Here is a 17,833-nt window from a genome sequence, read left to right as displayed (position 1 = left end):
AAGTATCTAAATGTGTGCAGGTTATTTTGAAGGACAGAGTCCTCTACAGCATGGAATAAGTTGAATTATAGGTCTGGATAACTTAGTAAGTTCATAGAACCCCTCTGAGTTCTGCACCATGTGGCAAAATATCCCACACATCTCTAGATTAGACTGCATTGTAGATAACAATGACTTTGTGTTTTTAGTGTGATGGCTTGTTCTTCCCATCCTGAAAAGAAGTCACATTCACTCAAACACGTAAGAAGACTTTTATAAAAATAAAATTTACATTAACTATTCCACACAACTTCATAGTTGTTTATAAAAACTCAATTGAATTTGATATTAAAAATATTTTAAGGTATCTGATAATTCAAACATTTTACTCATTGGATATCCTAGGATAATTATCCTTTGAACATTTATTTTTACATGTATAATGAGAGAAGAAAATTAGTGTTCATGTGGTTTCCGTCCTTCAAAGAAGAAAGTCATTATTACAGCATAAAGAAAATAGCTGAATAGGATAATGAACGTGCAGCCCACTGGCCCAATATAAAACCAGGATGCGATGAAGTACAGCATTAGCAAAGAGAAAAGAGTCCTGTAGCTAGCCAGAAATCTCAGACTGATTCTTGGTCCCCAGTTCTGGTTTCTTCTGTCCTTCAGCACAGGACTGTACCTGATTTTGTGTACGAAGTGAGGGTTTTTAAGATGGTAGCAACAAAATCTGCCAATAAAATCTTCCCTGGAGCAAAGCACATCCATCTGCTCAGCAAACTGAGGTAAGAAAAATTTAAACGTTAGTATTCTACTGCAACTAATGGTATACAGTAAGCATCACTTTATTTTACAGTTTTCTTCATTTGTAGCATGAATATATAGGGGGAAAGTGTTACAGGAAATTTTATGTATCAAATACACTAAAAGCAATTCTTCTATTTAACTCTGGACTTCTGTTGAGCCTATAATGCCTTAGGAAGGAAAGGCGTGCTTTATCCTGATTTAGGAATATTTATTCTGAATTATATTCTCCTTGCTCAAACATAAAGATACATTTAAAATATTCTGAGCCTTTTGTGTAAGGAAAGCAAAATAAGAGGTAAACTAGCAGGCTTAATGCTATTAGGAAATATTTATGCACGCATCCATTACTGTGGGTGTGCAGTGGTATACACTAATAAAGGGGAGAGTGCAAGAACAAATCAAGCATCATATGTGCAGATGTAATAAAGAACAGGAATTTGCAGTGCTGTACTTACCCTTTCATTAAGTGCTGAGGATAAACGATACAGGAGGCGGACAAGAGTGGCATTTTCATAACTGCGTATGGGCTGAAGCTCAGTATCCCCTTGGTACTGCACATCAAATCTACGTAAGCCATTTATCATCTAGAAATGAAAAAATAAACCCTGTATAGTGTAGCTCCCACTGAAATGCCTTTATATTGGCAGCTTTCTTAACTCCCAGAAAAATTACGTTTCTTGTGATGTAGGACAACTTGTTTTCTCAAGAACAAGCTAGGGCAGCAGTATGGAATGATTCTCCTCTCACCTGGTACCGGCCAAGGGGTGTAAGAATGAGGCCATTCTCACTTTCAATGCAGTCTGGAAGTTGTTTTTTTCCATTCTCATCTTGAGCTGTCCCACACTTCATCATCATCTGGGTCAGCTGGGCTTCATTCAGCTATTGAAGAATGACACAGTGTTAAAGTACATTTTTAGAAGAAAGATCTATTTCATTTCCCTCTCCTTTCACAAACTCCTTAGCAGTGCATGCCTTTGACAGCCAGCACAACTACCAAGAAATCCCTAAAAGCACCTTTGTTAGAAATAAAAAGGAGATTAAGTCTTGAGATTTCCATATTTATCAAATCCCAGAGAAGTGTTCTGTTTGATATCCCCTTTCTCCAAGACAGCACCAAAATAGCTGTCTTTTCAATCAAGTGTATGTAGCAAACAGAACTTAATCTGTATTAAGTTTAAATAAAAAGAGAATATCTACTTCATCCTCTTATCTAGAGTTGCAGGTGCATGTTATGTTTCTCGTAGTTCTTTACCTCTAGAAGATATGGGACTGGTTTTCAAGTTTAGGCTGTGTGCTGTCTCTTTGTGAACATGAGAGTAGGTACAACTTAAGACTCAGGTTTCATATAAACTATGGAAGAGTCCATAAAATGGTTACTTAAAGTAGTCTTGATAATTAGAAATTCAGTTTTATTTATATGGAAACGTATTTTGAAGTATTTAGGTGAAATCAAGCCTAAATGATATTTACAAATTTTCTGGCAGGGTCACTGGATGGTTTTGTGACTCCAAAAAGTGTGAGAGCTAGAAGTGTATTTGAGGAATTCTGACTCTTGTTTGTACTGCCTCACTAGAATTTATTAAAAAGGTGTTGCATACCTTAAAGATTTGACACAAGTATTCCAGTGCCTTTTCTAAATATTCATCTGTTTTTTTGATGCTGTCTTGTCCAATTTCATCAAGGTCATTGCCTGTGTAGGAACCGTTCATCTCAGATGGTGTGAACTTAAACCATGAAAAGAAGGAATGGCTAGCCATTGTCTCTGCTGAATGGTCTGATATGGATTTTGCTGTCTGCTGTGCCTGGCAGATCAGCTGAGCTAGTTTTAACACCTGAAACAAAAAAATTCATTAAATATGAGCTGTAAAGGACCTTTAAGCATCAATATACATGGATAAAACCATGCCTTCACACTTGACAGAGGGAGCAAGCCCAGCAAACTTGCTTACTTAGTTCATGTGAACTTGTACTAGGTCTGTTAGTTGCATTTCCAATGAGGTGAACATGCATTCATTGAGGTTGAAATATTTAAGACACGTTTTTATTCTTTTTTCCACCTGCTTTTCTTTTTTTCCTCTGCCTGCTAGTGTTATCAGACTGGCTGATGGATACTGTTCCATACAATGAATCAGAAGTTCATAGTAAACATTTGAAAAGAGAAACTCGCAAGCCCTTATGTTAACTTATTTACCAAAGAGTAAGTAGATTTTTACAGCTGTGCAGAGTGAAGTTTTCCACTCCTAACTTCTATAACATGGATGCTATGGATGCTCAGAATTAAGAGACTGCCTGTCAAAATCAAAAGACGTAACAAGATGCCTGTTGCTTACCAAGTTCCTGACTTCTGTGCCAAACATCTGTTTGTACTGGAAGTCCTGTCCTTCCAGGCTGTAAACATGACTCTTCACCTTAAATGAGGCATCTGTAATAGTTGGAGGCCACGATGAGAAGAAGCTTCCACCAAGTGTGGGAGTCATAAAAAGTCGGTGTTGACGATGAGGAATAACAAGTTCTGGCTCCAGGAATAACTGTTCTCCTAAAGTTAGAGAAGAATAGTAGAGACGGTTATATGATGTTACAAGTTTTGCCTGAACAAAGTCTAGCTGCAAGGCATCTAAAGGCTTTTGGGTTAGGTTATTTTACATTTTCTTAAATCAGAATGTATCTAAATGCCACCTGTACAGACAGCATTTTAAGCCTACAATTAGTTTTCATTGAAGGCACTGGAGAATCACAATATTTAAAGACTTAAACACTTGTTAAATCTTGCCTCTCCTGAATTTCCTATTTCCTAGTATCCTTAAGTGCAAATGTGACTAGCTGCCTATTTCTTTTGTTAAGCATAGACACACTGAGGAATAGAAGACAATCTAACCCTGAACTTAAATAACCAAGTAAGACCATTGTAAGAAATACTAATTTTACTGTAAACGCCCAATATTGTGTTCTTTGTTCTTCAGGGAAAATTTGTGGAGTGAAATGTGATGGTGACTGTAGACATACTAAACCAGTATTACAAACTAAGGTGAAGACATGCAGATATTTGAATGGTAAAACGGCACATAAAATACAGAAGTATTCAGTACTTCTGAGGTACGTTGGTGCCTACTGAGATGAAAGAGTGAGACAGGACAGCATAAGATGTCAAAATATCCATTTACCTTTCAAGATCATTTCAGCTAGGTTGGGCTGAGCAAAGACCTTGGCTACTCGGAACACCATGAGAGCATTTTTTGGGCTGACCAAGTCTGTTCGAAGAGTTCTGTTCAAAAATCCTACAAACAGCTTAGTATACATAAGTAGGTTTTCTTGGATGAAGGCAGCCCTGTAAGGAGTGAGTACAGAATTTGTGATTACAGCTACTTAAATAAGTATTCAGGAATTCACTAAGGGAATGTTTTTGTACTATCTCTGAAAAGATCAGCTGTTTGCACTGAGACAAAAGAATACACCCAAAACAAAATGTTATATTGTAAAAAAAAAATAATTTCTGATCTTGTGCAGGAAGCTAATTTACATTAGGGAATACTTCTCTGAAATCCTGGTGGTGTACTCAAGATTGCATAAACTTGAGACTTGTTTCAGACTCACAGCTGCTTTCCTACTTACCATTTCTCTGACACGCTGCGAGGCAAGAGCTCTGCAGTTTGAGGTGGCTTTTCAGGAGCATACCTCCATGGCTGTAAGTAACTTAACCACATCTCAAGAACCTAAGCAAAAACCACACATAAAAAAACAGGAAAGTCTTACTTGCACAGAAGCCATGGGCTCTGTAAAGTTTTTTGGCTGACATTTTGCCTTCTATGTCTTCCTCAAAAAATGTGATACAGCTGACTGTAGCTTTATTAAGCAATACCCTGTCTCTGTTACATCCTTTATTTTTCAACTCTTAATTACTTTAAATTACAACCTATTACTTTTCCTGCTTGTAGAATGTAATATTTGCAGGATTTTACTATCATAAATGTATTTCTGTTTATGATATACTGTATTAGATATGATGAAGAAATTAATACCTGCAAGAATGTATCTGTTTTAAGAGTAATTACTCTTTTCAAACAACCACCACTTTCAGAAAAAAGCATCAGTGTCAGAAAAAGCATCCATTGTCACAAAACCTATTAGTCTTTTTTTGATACATCTAACTGGTACTCTTTCCCTAACATTAAATGTACATGTTATATAATGAATTTCACTGCTTCAGGAGAAAAAAAAAATTACAACCAAGAGAATGGTGCTAAGCAGCAGTAATTGAGCACTAATTTTGTTGAGTGCATTCTCAGATAAGCAGCTACATACCGCTCTGAAAGAGGCATCCAGTGGCCAGTGACCAAAGCAGTGCTGCAGAAAGATATAAAGTTTCTGCTGGACAAACCGAGGAATCACAACCCTGTAAACGGATTCAGACACAGTCAAACATACAAACCAACAGTAAGTCTTAAAATAACAACCCAATCCACTTCCAGAAAGGCAAGTACAGAAGAGACTGACCCATTTTTTTCTTTAATCGAAGCTACCAGCCATTTAATTTCAACTGAAATTGATGTGTAAAACTCTCCATTAACCTTAGCTGGAATCCTCTGTTAGCATTTTCTTTTTCTTGACTGGTAGCAAAACAAGACTAGCTTAGCAGCAGGACATCTGCATTCTGAGGTTGACTTCCTATCTAATGAATATGAGAAATACTATCCATAACCTTTCACATATGTACTCCAGGACTTTGAGTAATGCACTTCTCAATTTAGCTATCAAAACAACTCCAACATCTCACTGAAAAAGAGTTTGTCAGGCAAAAAAACTATCTGTTCCACAGACAGACTGCTCATGCACCTACCTACCTTTTAAACTCTTCTAGCGGGCTGGCTGTGTGGGAATGGGCTGAAGGGGAGAGAGGCTCTGGTTTCAGGCTGTTACTGAAAGCATGCAGATGTTTCACAAGCAGTCTTACCACCAGCACGTGCTCTTCAGTGGGTTTAAATGATTCCTAGATTTAAAGCAGAGGACAGGAAGAGAGTAAGCGTTATACACTAACCCTCCAGATAATTCAGAAAAATGGCATTTTCAGAATAGAAATTGAAACATAAATGCTCTCTTTCTTTTAGGCTTTTCACTGTAGTTTGGTGCCAGGTAACTTTAGACAAACTTGCTGCCCAGGATAAACTGCATCAGGCTTCTGCCATCGTCAGTTCACTATGATTGTAAGAAAAAGCACCTGCAGTATTCTAAGGCAGTGAATTTCAAGGTAGCACTCTCTATGGGTGTGCATAACGATAGGATCTGTGTAGATTTCAGCCTATCTGTCTGAAATAAGAGTGTTCAGCCTTTCGTTATGGTTTTAAGTTCACTGCTGTGAATAGCACAACTCTTGTTACACTCCTGGCTGACTTTCCTTAGTGTTCTCCTTACTCTGCTGGTACTCATCTGTCTCATAAGAAAGAATAATGCTAGAAAGAGTTATGCTAAGAATATGTACTGCTTCAAGTCCTGCACGATCCTGTCACTTCTAGCACTTTTATAAGTAGAAGTAGCCAGGCAGGAATAGAACAAGGAGTGATGGTGAGCCACAGTGACACTGCTAGCAAATGAGCGAGTGTGTGATATAGCAGGGAGATGAATGTGGTGAAAAAGGAACTAGCTCTCCTAGGCCCAACACCAAAGCTGGGCTGCTGCACAGTCTGGAAACAAAGTGTTAACTCCTTTGCTACTGTAATCTGCTTTAGGAGTAGTGAACTAACCTCAATCCGCTACTGAAGGTGAATTTTAAGATACCATTTGTATTCTAAGTCTCAAGGCTCTCATATTTCTAGAAAGTCAAGCAGAGTGTACACGAAACTAAAGTTACAGCTGCAAGTATAATGGAAGATGCTGGAAAAGTGTATTAGTAGCTACAAGATATTTCCAGAATGTCATAATGAAGCCATTTTGAGGTAAGATTTCTGAATACAACTCTAGGGGACTGTAGTGGAAATGCTGTCATGGCCTGAACCAGTGATTGAGCACCTGGTGGGAAGGAAGGACAGGTGCATGCAATGTACCTGAGTGACCAGAAGGGGTGGAGCCAGGATGCAGCCTTCATTTAAAGGTTGGCAGTGGAGGTGAGGGCATCTCTTGCTGGAGACCCCCTACCTACCTGAGGCCTTCCAAAGGTAAGCAGCTCTTTTCCTTCATTTCTGTATCCATGGCTGCTGTGTTTGGGCTTGTTCTCTTGCTGTAGCCGAAGACTTTGCCACCCTGCTATTATTATCTCATTATAGCATTACAAGGACTAACTGGTATTTCATACAAAAAGCCTCTGCTTCTTGACTACTATAGCTATGTATGCATATAACTATTATATATGTGTGTCCATATCCTTTTGTCTGTGATGCCTGAGCTAACACAGATGTTCTTTTACGTTTCCTACCACATCAAAAGTTTTTCTTAGGGTTTTACCACACTTGAAACATGACTCTAGGAAAAGAATCAAGGCTTGATAGATCTGTTAATGTGCTACAGAGAAATCTATTCCTGTAGAGGAACCTCAAATATCCTGTTATCAGTTCTATTGAAAGTCTTGCTTGTGTTCTTGACAGCCCTAAGTATGTAAGCATGTTTTCTGGAGTCCTAAGGAGTTTAGATAAAGATGTCCAGAAGTAATCAGAAACATTTAATATTCTGCTGTAGGCCAATAGGTGTTATTTTCTAGAAATTCTAGGCTCCACTTGAAAGTACTTTTGGAACCTGCAGAAATACCATTTCAGTACATGACTTCAGGTCACAATAGTTTTTTCATTTAGGAGTTATTTTTGTCCTAGCCCAGATCAGCAGCGCAATGAACTGTTTTAAAGGTGTCTTTCCTCATAACTGTTACTCCCCTTCCTCCCCCCCCAAGCTGCAGTAGCAGCCAAACAGTATTTCTTATTTTCCTTTTTAAGCAGTATCTTGAGATTTCACAGTACTTTATACAAAAATAACAAATTTAAAAGCAGGAAATGTCATGTAGTGCTAAAGAGCCTTGCAACGTTAAGTTTTATACTGCATATGCTTAGCCCTCCCCTTTCCCAGAATGAAAACCCAATGAATAAAGGGCTGAAGTAAGGAAGAGGAATCAACAATCTGTTCCAACAAGAATGTTCTTGCATGCACATTTCCTGAACAATCTGCAAGTGTACCACTTGTGTCATTTTGCAAAGCAGGACAATCAAGTTCACACTGCCACTGCAAATTAGTACTGTCCCATGGCATTTCACTGGCTGAAAAAAAAAACCTCCCAAAAAAAACCAGGCATGGTTTTTTGAATTACAGCCATGCCAATTTTGATCTTCTCTTCCATTCAAGGCTTGCTTAAATTAGTTTTTGAGAGGCAGAAGTGTGTAATCACTGAGGCCAGTTTGGATGTCAAAAGTTGTTAGCACAGCTGATAACAAATGTCCTCCTACAATGCATTACAAGAATGCATTCTAAATATGGAGTTCCCAATTAGTCCTCATACACACCAAACTTTAACTGGTTTCTCCATGGCTTTTGCTAGTACCTCTCACTACCTGCTTTTACTAGAAGTTTATTATACCTCAATAGTTTGTAGTCAATCAAGTTATTAAACCATGCAGTGCCTTTTTCTACGAGCATTAGGTTTGCAGATTGTAAGATGGAACAAGATCTTTAAAAAGGAAACAAAATGAAAAGATGGTAATACTTGGTATGCGTGGAGGGCCTGGTAGCTGGATTGGGCAGGACTACCGTGGTGTTTACTGGAGATACTGAGTCGGTAGTGGAGAACCTCCAGCTGAGACAACAGAAACAAAAAAGGAAGGGGTGAGGGGGGAAAAAGGAGAGAAGAGAGCAAGAGAAAAAAAAAAAAGTGAGAATGAGCCCAAGGAAGAAGGGTGTAGGGGAAAAATGAACATCACAAATACAGTCAGGAACAACATATCACAATAACAACTGCAGCCACAGTATCCTCTTCTTTCTGTTATTCAGTAGCATTATTTCACAGCCTTTCATAGCCTTTACCAACTTGCAAATACAAGTAGGAGTGAAAGAATTGTGGCTGTAGGTTGGTTTTCTTTTCTTTTTTTTTTTCTGCTGTCCTTAGAGCAAGCAGTGGTACAGGATAAGGAGCTTTTCTCAAATAAACCATGGAGCTACATCAGGTCCATAAGAACAACCGATCCAAACTCCCCATTTCAGAAGCTGAATACAGCAACAAGGCTTTGTAGTATTTTTTTCCCCCAGTAGTTAATAAACGTTCATTTTTATGCATGCTCTTTTATACTAGTTGGAAAGCTTTTTTGTTTTTTCCTGCAGTGCTAGAGAAGCAGGGTTTGTGTACTAGGAAGAAACTCAATATTTTCTCCTCTCTCCCAAGGAGAAAGAAGGAGAAAAGGTTGGCTTTTCATATGAGTGTTAGTGTGATCAATATGTTCCCAGTTCAGACAAATCCTCAGTCACCTTCTTTCTACTTAAAGGCCACCTGAGAGGTTTGCAGGTCTTGTGAATTTCCTCAGAAGAGGACATTGCTTTTACTGTTGGGGAAACATCAAGTGCACACAAAAGCAAGCAAGAGATCTAATGTACAGTGTTACATGCTCATGCAAATGGCAGCTTGCCTTAACACTGAAATCCCTGCAAGCCTCTACTGCACCCCTTCTTGGATGAATTTTTTTTTGACAGTGTGATGGTGAACAGGATACTGTGGCAAACAGTGACACACATGTATGAAATTAATGAATGAACATAAAACAATGTACACTACACAGATCTCAACAACTATTGTCAGGCATCTAAACTAACTCTCCTGGAGAGAGATCACACCTCTTGCTGTCTCTGATCAGTCCTTACTCAATCTTCTCTAGTGCCAGTTTGGTATCTTTTGGTTTTATGTTCTTGGAGTGGTAGAATTGTTACTGCAAGTTCCTCAACATCTCGAGCACATCATCTGCTGCAGCATCAATAGCAAAAGCCTGTCATCTAACAGGGTTCTGCATGCAGTGCTGGGGTCTGTGGCACCTGGCACTGCAAGGTCAGGAATTGTTACATAAAGCATCAACCACCTTTTAGTAAGAGTTCATTGTGATTACAGCAGAAGGGAATAGGAAAAGAAATGCTGCATGCTTTGGCTCTGGAACATATGAGGAGAAAGTGAATGGAGAATGTAAAAGAACAGGGAAACAGTTGAATTAATGTAGAGAGCAGTGAAACTCAGCAGAATGAGTAGTGACAACACAGATTTGAACCAGATCCAGGACGAATTCAAAACAGTAAAGTAGGAAAGTACCTTCTCAAATTCTTTACTACTCATTTCTCTTCTACTGACATGAGAGTAATAAGTTTTAAGAAAAATCTATTATTCCTTGAGGCACTTAGATGTAAAAAAAAAAATGGGGTATCTGGGATTTGATTTGGCCCATCAATGGAAACAAGTCTGTCTACTGGACAAAGAAAGAGCAAGTTCTGTGGAACCTCACACCACACTCCAGTACAGATACTTAACCATTTCAAGTCACTAGTGGTGAAACAGGTCTCAGGATACAAGGACCCAGTCACTAATTGCTCCTCCCAAACACACAGAAGGATAAATGGCATCAAGGGAATCTGCATAGCTAGTAGTCATTTTATAAATAAGGTTTAGAGTGATCTTGGATTTCCAGTCGAACTCTTTTACTCCTAGGTTAAAACAAAACTTGTATTTCTGTGTATTCTTCCTCATTTGAGGAACTATTAAGCAGACTATTCTCCTGAAACCAACCTACAAAGCTTAGTTTAAGCAACACTGACTTTCAACAGTCCCATCCCCAACTCAAATGGAACCTCTCCTCAGTCCTGCAAGAGTGGTCCTTCATCCATTTCTGGATATCATAAGAAATTCCTGTCCCTTTTTCAGGCATTAAAAAAGACAACTTTTGCACATCCATGATTGCTTCTCAGAAAGGATAGAAGTATTATCAGGCAGCAGAGGCCTCAAATTGCAACCTAATACACCTCACAGAGGAGCACAAAGTGATGATTTTTCAACAGCTTTAAGCTTCTCCTAGGACTCATCTACCACCAGTTACTGTCTAAACTGTTGCTTTCTAATTAAGAGAGCATCTGAAATACAGAGGGTGAGCAAAGGAGAGAAGTTTAGCAGTCATCACTTCTGGCTTAAGCACAGCACTTGATGTACAAAGACTTGACAGACAGACAGACAAGCAAAGCACTGGTGCACAGCCATGCTGCTGGGGTTCTTAACTGGAAAAGCTTCAGTATAAATAAGAGCTTGAAGTTTGACTGCAGTGTAAAAGATTAAAAAGAACCCAGCAGCTCTTTCCCAGCAAAACATACATGTTTGTTACTTTACAGCCTGGTGAAGTGAAGGAGTAAAATTTCTATTAATCAGCTCTCATTGCTCTTTCAAACGAGAACGAATCTTCAATAGTTTTTATATTTTTCTCCCCTCCTACAGAAGTCCCACTAAATTCAGAAACAGTTCTAAAGATCAACATATTCTCCTTAAAGTTCCTTTTGCAATTATAGTGCCTTTAATCTTAGCCTCCCTATTACACATTCAGTTTTTACATACAATAGTTTTAGTGGCCACCACAAACTGCTTAGAGCACCACATTAAATGGGCAAGAACTCTGTAGCCACACAGAGCTTCTGACACCATTTTATGCTGAAAAAAATCTATTTTAGTATACAAAATAATAAAATGGTTTACGCACTTAAAGACAGTTTAGTAATCTTTCCCTTTTGGTTTTATCCTATAAGGTGGATACAGAATTCTCTGATTTCTCGTGGTAAACAATAATGCTGAATTGCCATTACTGCTGGATATCAATTCTAGATTATTTTAGCAGTTATTTCACCCCAGTGCAATTTAACCTGGCTTTACAGTGGCATCTTTCTAGTCATTTAGTACTTTGATTCTTGATATTGTTGTGACCATCCCACAAACTGCTATTTAAAAAAATAAATCACCACTACCTCTTCAATGAAGCCAAACCTGGCTGACACACTTGGAATATTTTCCATAATTGGAGAATAGCAGTTTTGAACACTCATGCAAACACTCATTAAATTTTGTTTCCTTCGCAACAGCATACCAAAAAATTCTCTACAGAAGATTTACACCAAGATAAATCAAACATCAGATGATGTACATGAACGAAATACAATCTATTACCTTGACATGAGGGGACTGCATTTTCTGATACATTTCCAGGGAATAATGGTGAAGCCACATTTCAACAAAGATCTGCAAAACAAATATTTTCTCATTGAGGGGAATAAATATTCCAGCACTTGTCAGTCACAAACTAGATCATGAAGACCATGGTAGGTCATTTGGAAACTAAGCTGTACTTGAAAATAGGCATGCAGATTTTCAGAGATGTTTTCAAGTTATCATTTACTAATCAAAATAAATGACTGTTGGTGTACAGTTGGCACCTGCTAAATAAACATTAGTAATTCAATTCAGCAATGTGATAAGAACTTGTTTCAGAACAACTGTTAAATCCAGATTCTCCTTTCCCTTTCCTGATGGTGAAGAGAAGCAAATTTTCTGCATTTAACTTTTTCTTAAGGCACGGAGTTGATGTAACATCTAAAAAAAAACTATATAGAGAAAATAATCAGATTTAGAAACTTCTCTAGAAAAAAAATCCTCAGTTAGCAGCAGGAAATGTGTTGTTTTTTTCCCCTCTTTCTACATCCAACCTACCTGAAGTAGCGTTTCTGATCTCCATATCTCCTGGGAAGCTGGGTCAGCATTCACAGAAGGCTGATGGGCAATGTGCCGTTTCAGCAAGCTGGTGTGATGCATGCCATAGGAAGTGAAAGGCACGGCTGGAGACCTTTAAAGATGAAGAGAAATGCTGAAATCATTAAGCCTCAGTACAGAGAAATATATAATTGCTTTTGATCACTGGTTTCTTAACTGAAAAACAGTCTTTAAGAAAGAAAACTGCATAGTCGATAGCACACTTTAAAAATTCTGAATGATGCTGAAATCATTTTGATTTAAATTAAAAAATCCAACACATTATTATTCACACTGCATTGAGCCAGCTTGACACAGCCCTTGTTATATCCATTAATGCTTTAAAAACAAAAATAACATTCTCCTATTGTTGTTTTTTCCCTTTTCTGTTCATGTTTTTGAAATGTACTCAAAATGCAATTATAAAGGGCATTACTGCTCTATGTTTTCTACGTTAACATAAAACTGCTAATATTGATAGCACTCAAAATGCAGTGATCTCATTATACAGGTTTTGCTGCATGTACTTACCTTTTCTGTTCCAAGCACAGCTTATTTTCAGACTTTCACTTTTACCACAGAGATTTCATTTAAGTGAATATATATTTTATTTCTGTAATTATGTAACGAATACGTAGAGGTGATAAAGAGTGGAGGTGTTCTCTTCCTTTTAGAGCCATGTTCTTTAAGCAGTACTCTCACAATCTGCCTCTGGCACTGCAGCCATTACCTGGGAGTTGGAGAAGGGATGGCTCCCCCAGGGTTTGAAGAAGGTGGAGGAAGAACACTTCCTTCTGTGGGTAGGAAACACTTCAGGTATGTGTCTACCAAGATGAAATAAGCGCTGTTGGAAGGGCTGACGTGGTGGGTGATGGGTGAGTTCTGAAACAGGCAAACAGCAAGTAGAATTACTGAGTTGTCTGGGAACTGCTGCAGTGAGTGTAATTAGTATGAGAAGAGCATAGTGCTCTGTAGTGCAGGTAACAACAGAAAGAGGAACCAAACAACCAGACAGCACAGTACACCACTGTGATTCTGACTGTATGAAAGGTGTTACTGGTAGAAAACTCATTTGGAATCCATTGCCTGCTCCATGTTCACGTATCATTGGACAGACTGCTTACTGGTACATTCCAGATGGGTATTCCATCTATTAATCATTTCCTTAAAGAACTGAAGCAATAACAAATTCTAGGAATATAGATAAAACTGTGAATTTAATTGGACAACCCCTCAGAAGGCTCTTAAAGTACTGTTACAAAGGACTTACACTATTTAAAATTGTGACTTACCTTCTGTGTAATCAAACTAATTGCAAAATAAAACATGTAGTATTCAAATGGGTCTGGAATAGCAGAGTCAAGGAACAAATAATAGAAGAAACAACAGGTACAGCTGTTGAATATCTGGGGATGATGACTGGACATTACATTTCCATTTTGTCATGTGCAAGTTAATTTGCTAGAGAGCTTAACAGCAAATTCAGCTTTGCCTTCTTGCTTTCCAATTGCCTGAACATAACCAGTAAGTTAGAGGAATGTAAACACACCTTGCAATATATAGAGAAAGCTTGTCTCAAACTGAAACCCTTAAAGGTACAGCTAGATGGCTTCCAACAAATGCAATAGCAGCAAATTTAACAAGCCTTTTGGCTTATTCTGACTGTTATATCTAACAGCTGAAAGGATACTTAGAGCCAAATTCAAATCTAAACCACCAGATGAGGTAAACTGGACTTTGTTGTGGTATAAGGAGCATTCTGGTAGGACCTGCTCTTGTATTGATGCTTTCACAGGACCCTGAAAGAGAGAGTAATGGAATATCAGTTGGGATAGTCAGCATACTTACAGTGAATGTTTTCAGATTCTGAAACTCTGCTGCAATCCAGCATTCTGGGAACATATCAAAATTCAACTCAGTGGGGTTTCACTGCATTGCAGTAATTACTTGTGCAAACGCACACTCTTTAGGTAACTGCCAAGTCCTTCACAGAAAGTGAGTATTTCAATGTAAGGGGAAAAAAAAAGAAGGATTCACTAAGGCTTTTTCCAGTTGGAGTGGGATCAGCAGCATACTGGTGTCTATCTGATAGCTTTGTTAGGGTAACTGAGCTGTGGAGTAACAATTACTACATAATGAATGATTCCTTTACTTAAAAACTATGGAAATATTGAGATCAATACGATCCAGGTAACATGTGGTAAGAATAGAAGAAATATAGTGAAACAACTTGGCAGATAATCATTTCTGTATGATTTTGTATGAGCATGGAAAAGTATTTTCCATTCTGGAACTACTGGTAACCACAATAAAGTGCACCACTTTCTCTGGTAACACAAAAATCACAATGCAATGCTGTTGGTCTAGCAGAACAAACATCTAGCTGCTGACAGCCACCATTTCCTACAATGTTTATGGCTGGGAATTCTCCTCTGCAACCATTTAATGAGACATATGCTATAACATGACCTTGGTTTAACCTTATGTATGAAGTGTGTGCAATGTTCCAATAGGTGCAACATCTACTTTTTCTTCTTACAAACGTTTCAATTACTCACTGGAAGATAGGAGACTGGGAAATCATATCTGTATTCTTCTGCTTGGAGCTTGTAAACCAGCTTCATCATTGGGCCACTGCAAATGAGTATTGAAAAGAAAATACATGGTGAGCATTCTCTTTTGTCTTCACCTCTGCAATTATATGTTGGCACTATTGTAGAAAAGTTAAATACTGGTTATTCACAGTACTTTTTGCTGTACTTACCTGGGATCCAGGAAATCCAAAGCCACAGAATACTCAGTAGGATTTGTTCTTCCTTGCAAACAGCGAAGATTCCAGCCCACAATGATGCCATCCAGGCTACCAAAAATGCTCTCCACCAACCATGGGAAAATGCCATGTAGTTCCTTCCAAGAGAACAGATACCAAGTGCTAGAGCATTTATGATTCCTTAATCAAAGAATCTCTATTGCAGGCTTCAGAATACACAAGGATACTTTCTGCCAGCTATTAACAGCACAGGATTAGTTATTACTGCTTCCAGATTACTACTGGTTATAGATCATTCAGCTTCCACTCAAAATAATTTATCTGTCTTACTGTTCCAACTGGAGTTGCCACAACACCAATCAGCAGCATGCCATTGTAAGAGCTAGATGAGTTTGAAAGGTATAAATGAAGCACAGTCAACTGAACCAGCCCTTTTGTGACTGAAAATGTTTGTTCAACACTTGGGAAATGCCCACTGTTTCACCTAGAAGGAAAAAATCTTCTACAGTAAGGGTGGTGAGGCAATGGAACCCATTACCTAGTTGTGGTTGAAGCCCCATCTCTGGAGACTTTCACAGCAAGGCTGGATAAGGCCCTGGGCAACCTGATCCAGCTGCAGTGCCCCTGTTCATTGCAGAGGAGTTGGACTGATGGTCCTCAGAGATCCCTTCTAGCTCTAAGGACTCTACGATTCTAACTCTTGGAAAGAGCAATAGGAATGAAGACAAGTGTAATCCAGAGAGCCCTGGGAGCTGTGCTGGGCAGCACGCTCCTGGGAAGGCCGCAGCCACTCACCTTGGCAGGAAACTCCTCTATCACCGTTTCCAGATCGTGGCACCTCTGAGCAAACGGTTTGTTGACGCAGTCCGCCTTCAGCGTGGCCTGTTATAAGTTACACGAGAATCAGATCCCGGTGCCGAGAAAAGCAAAGCTTATCACAGCCACGGCACCAAACCCCATTACGCTGCTCCCCACGAAGCACGGCTCAGCGCTGATAACCTCACCCCAGCCCTCAGCCCCGCCCCACGCACCAGCAGAAAGCTGGGCTGCTGCAGGTACGGGCCAGCCATGTTTCCCAGCCAGGCCTCCCGCCGCGCTTCAGCCGTCGCAGTTCATTTGCGTCATCGTTCATCCGGCGCGCAGTGATGACGTCAGCGCCGCACGTGCAAACCCCCCCCCCCCCCCCCCGCCGTGCTCTTGTTGCTATGGTGACGCGCTTAGACTGTGATTACTGGAGCACCGATTTGTGTAATTTGGGGGGAAAAAAATCTATCTGCTGCTTTTTTTTTTTTTTTTTTTTTTTCAATGGGAATTTTGCAGATATTCCAGAAAACCGCAGGAATACTCACGTGGTAGTGCTTAGAGAGGGAATTCCAGTCCAAGGCCTGGAAAATAATAATGATTTGTAGGATGCACTGAAGTCAGCTGTGCAGTTAATACCAGTAAACACAGCTATGGAAAATAATCCTCTTCAGAAAAGCTTAGCTTGATTTCTGCTAAGGTTTACAAGTTTGGTCCAGAAATGTTATGTGGTTAAAACAGACGTTTATGTGGTGTTTTGGTTGTATTTTGTGCAAGATGGCTGAGCGAAATGTTCTGGTTTAGGTTGTGCATGAGGTCAGACAAGGTGATGCGGGCTTATGCTTCATCACAGTTGTTAAAACTGGGGGAAAAATAAGTGTAAAAATTGTGCTGGAATAGAGGAAATCTCATGGAAAGCTTAGCTCTGACCCTGCACGGTGACTTTACCACCACGTTTGATAAGCTTATATTCACAAGCATAAAATCATTCAGTGCTTACATAAATGCTCACGGGATCAAAATGTAAAGCAGTATGCTATTTCTTCGTGTTGATGTGGGCTTGCATCCCAACCTGCTTTGTGTCTCACAACCCCTGTTGGGTACAAGGAGGGGAAGCAAGCAGATCGCCGGCAGCAGAGCAATCAGTTCCTTGACTACAGAAAAGAGAAATCAGCAGCTTGTCTGACAGCCCCACGTGGAACTCAGCCAGGGAATTCATGTGCTTATTTCTTGTTTTATATTCCGTACGATTATTGTTGTTATTTTTAAAAAATGCCCAGTATTTTGAATGTAGCAAGCTGGTAACGTGGCAGAAGATTTTGACACGTGCAAAGGTGAAGTTAATTAGAACTGTTGGAGCTGTGTTTGCTGTGATGCAATGTGTGGCCCAGGTGGGATGCTGGCAGCGTTTTACAAGAGCATTTGCAGTTGTGAACGGTTATTGGCAGAGAATGAACACTCCTGTTTGAAAGGACCCTCCTCCAGGTGGGGATAAAGAGCTATTTTAGCTCGGGAAAAAACCTTTGTGACTTGATGGCAAAGCTGCTGCAGTGCGCTCAGCTGTGAAAGTTATGGCTATGATTACCAGAAGGTAAGAAAACGGCAGGTCTGTCGTGTTTCCAGTGGGTGATAGAGAAGGAAAACGATTAGAAATAAATGATTGAGAGAATAACTGAACGCTGGAGGTGCTTCGTATGAATGACAACAACATTCATCCAATTAAATGAATAAAATAGTACAAAGGGAGACGT

The 17,833-nt window shown here is 39.3% G+C and overlaps 1 protein-coding gene across 2 annotated transcripts; it reads right to left on the bottom strand.

Annotated features, from left to right (window-relative positions):
- Position 1: 1 nt before the first annotated feature.
- Positions 2 to 16,450, bottom strand: SMPD4 (sphingomyelin phosphodiesterase 4). 2 transcript variants are annotated; one of them, XM_031592320.2, is made up of 19 exons: positions 16,313 to 16,450; positions 16,077 to 16,163; positions 15,276 to 15,418; positions 15,070 to 15,145; positions 14,202 to 14,310; positions 13,804 to 13,856; positions 13,242 to 13,393; positions 12,473 to 12,605; positions 11,933 to 12,004; positions 8,465 to 8,554; positions 5,628 to 5,773; positions 5,089 to 5,179; positions 4,399 to 4,499; positions 3,951 to 4,114; positions 3,120 to 3,325; positions 2,388 to 2,621; positions 1,537 to 1,668; positions 1,245 to 1,373; positions 2 to 762 (listed from the first exon to the last, which is right to left on the bottom strand). In XM_031592320.2, exons 1-19 carry the CDS (start codon positions 16,349 to 16,351, stop codon positions 436 to 438), a joined length of 2,484 nt encoding a protein of 827 aa, XP_031448180.2. In that variant the 5' UTR covers positions 16,352 to 16,450; the 3' UTR covers positions 2 to 435. The 2 variants fall into 2 exon arrangements, with proteins under 2 accessions (XP_031448180.2, XP_090008856.1); XM_090152730.1 differs by lacking the exon at positions 8,465 to 8,554.
- Between the last annotated feature and the right edge of the window lie 1,383 nt (positions 16,451 to 17,833).

Source organism: Phasianus colchicus, chromosome 18 (genome assembly GCF_987193195.1).
Source record: "Phasianus colchicus chromosome 18, bPhaCol1.hap1.1, whole genome shotgun sequence".
In the NCBI taxonomy this organism is placed as follows: Eukaryota; Metazoa; Chordata; class Aves; order Galliformes; family Phasianidae; genus Phasianus; species Phasianus colchicus.
The sequence above is the reverse complement of the archived record's forward strand: the minus strand, read 5'-3'. Positions and strand labels throughout refer to the sequence as shown.

Coding starts and splice junctions, on each gene's coding strand:
- SMPD4 (XM_031592320.2), bottom strand. CDS start 16,351: ATGGCTGGCCCGTACCTGCAGCAGCCCAGCTTTCTGCTG. Junction 14,311..15,069: donor TCCCAGTCTCCTATCTTCCA/GTGAGTAATTGA, acceptor TCTCTCTTTCAG/GGTCCTGTGAAAGCATCAAT. Junction 4,115..4,398: donor CGCAGCGTGTCAGAGAAATG/GTAAGTAGGAAA, acceptor CACTCCTTACAG/GGCTGCCTTCATCCAAGAAA.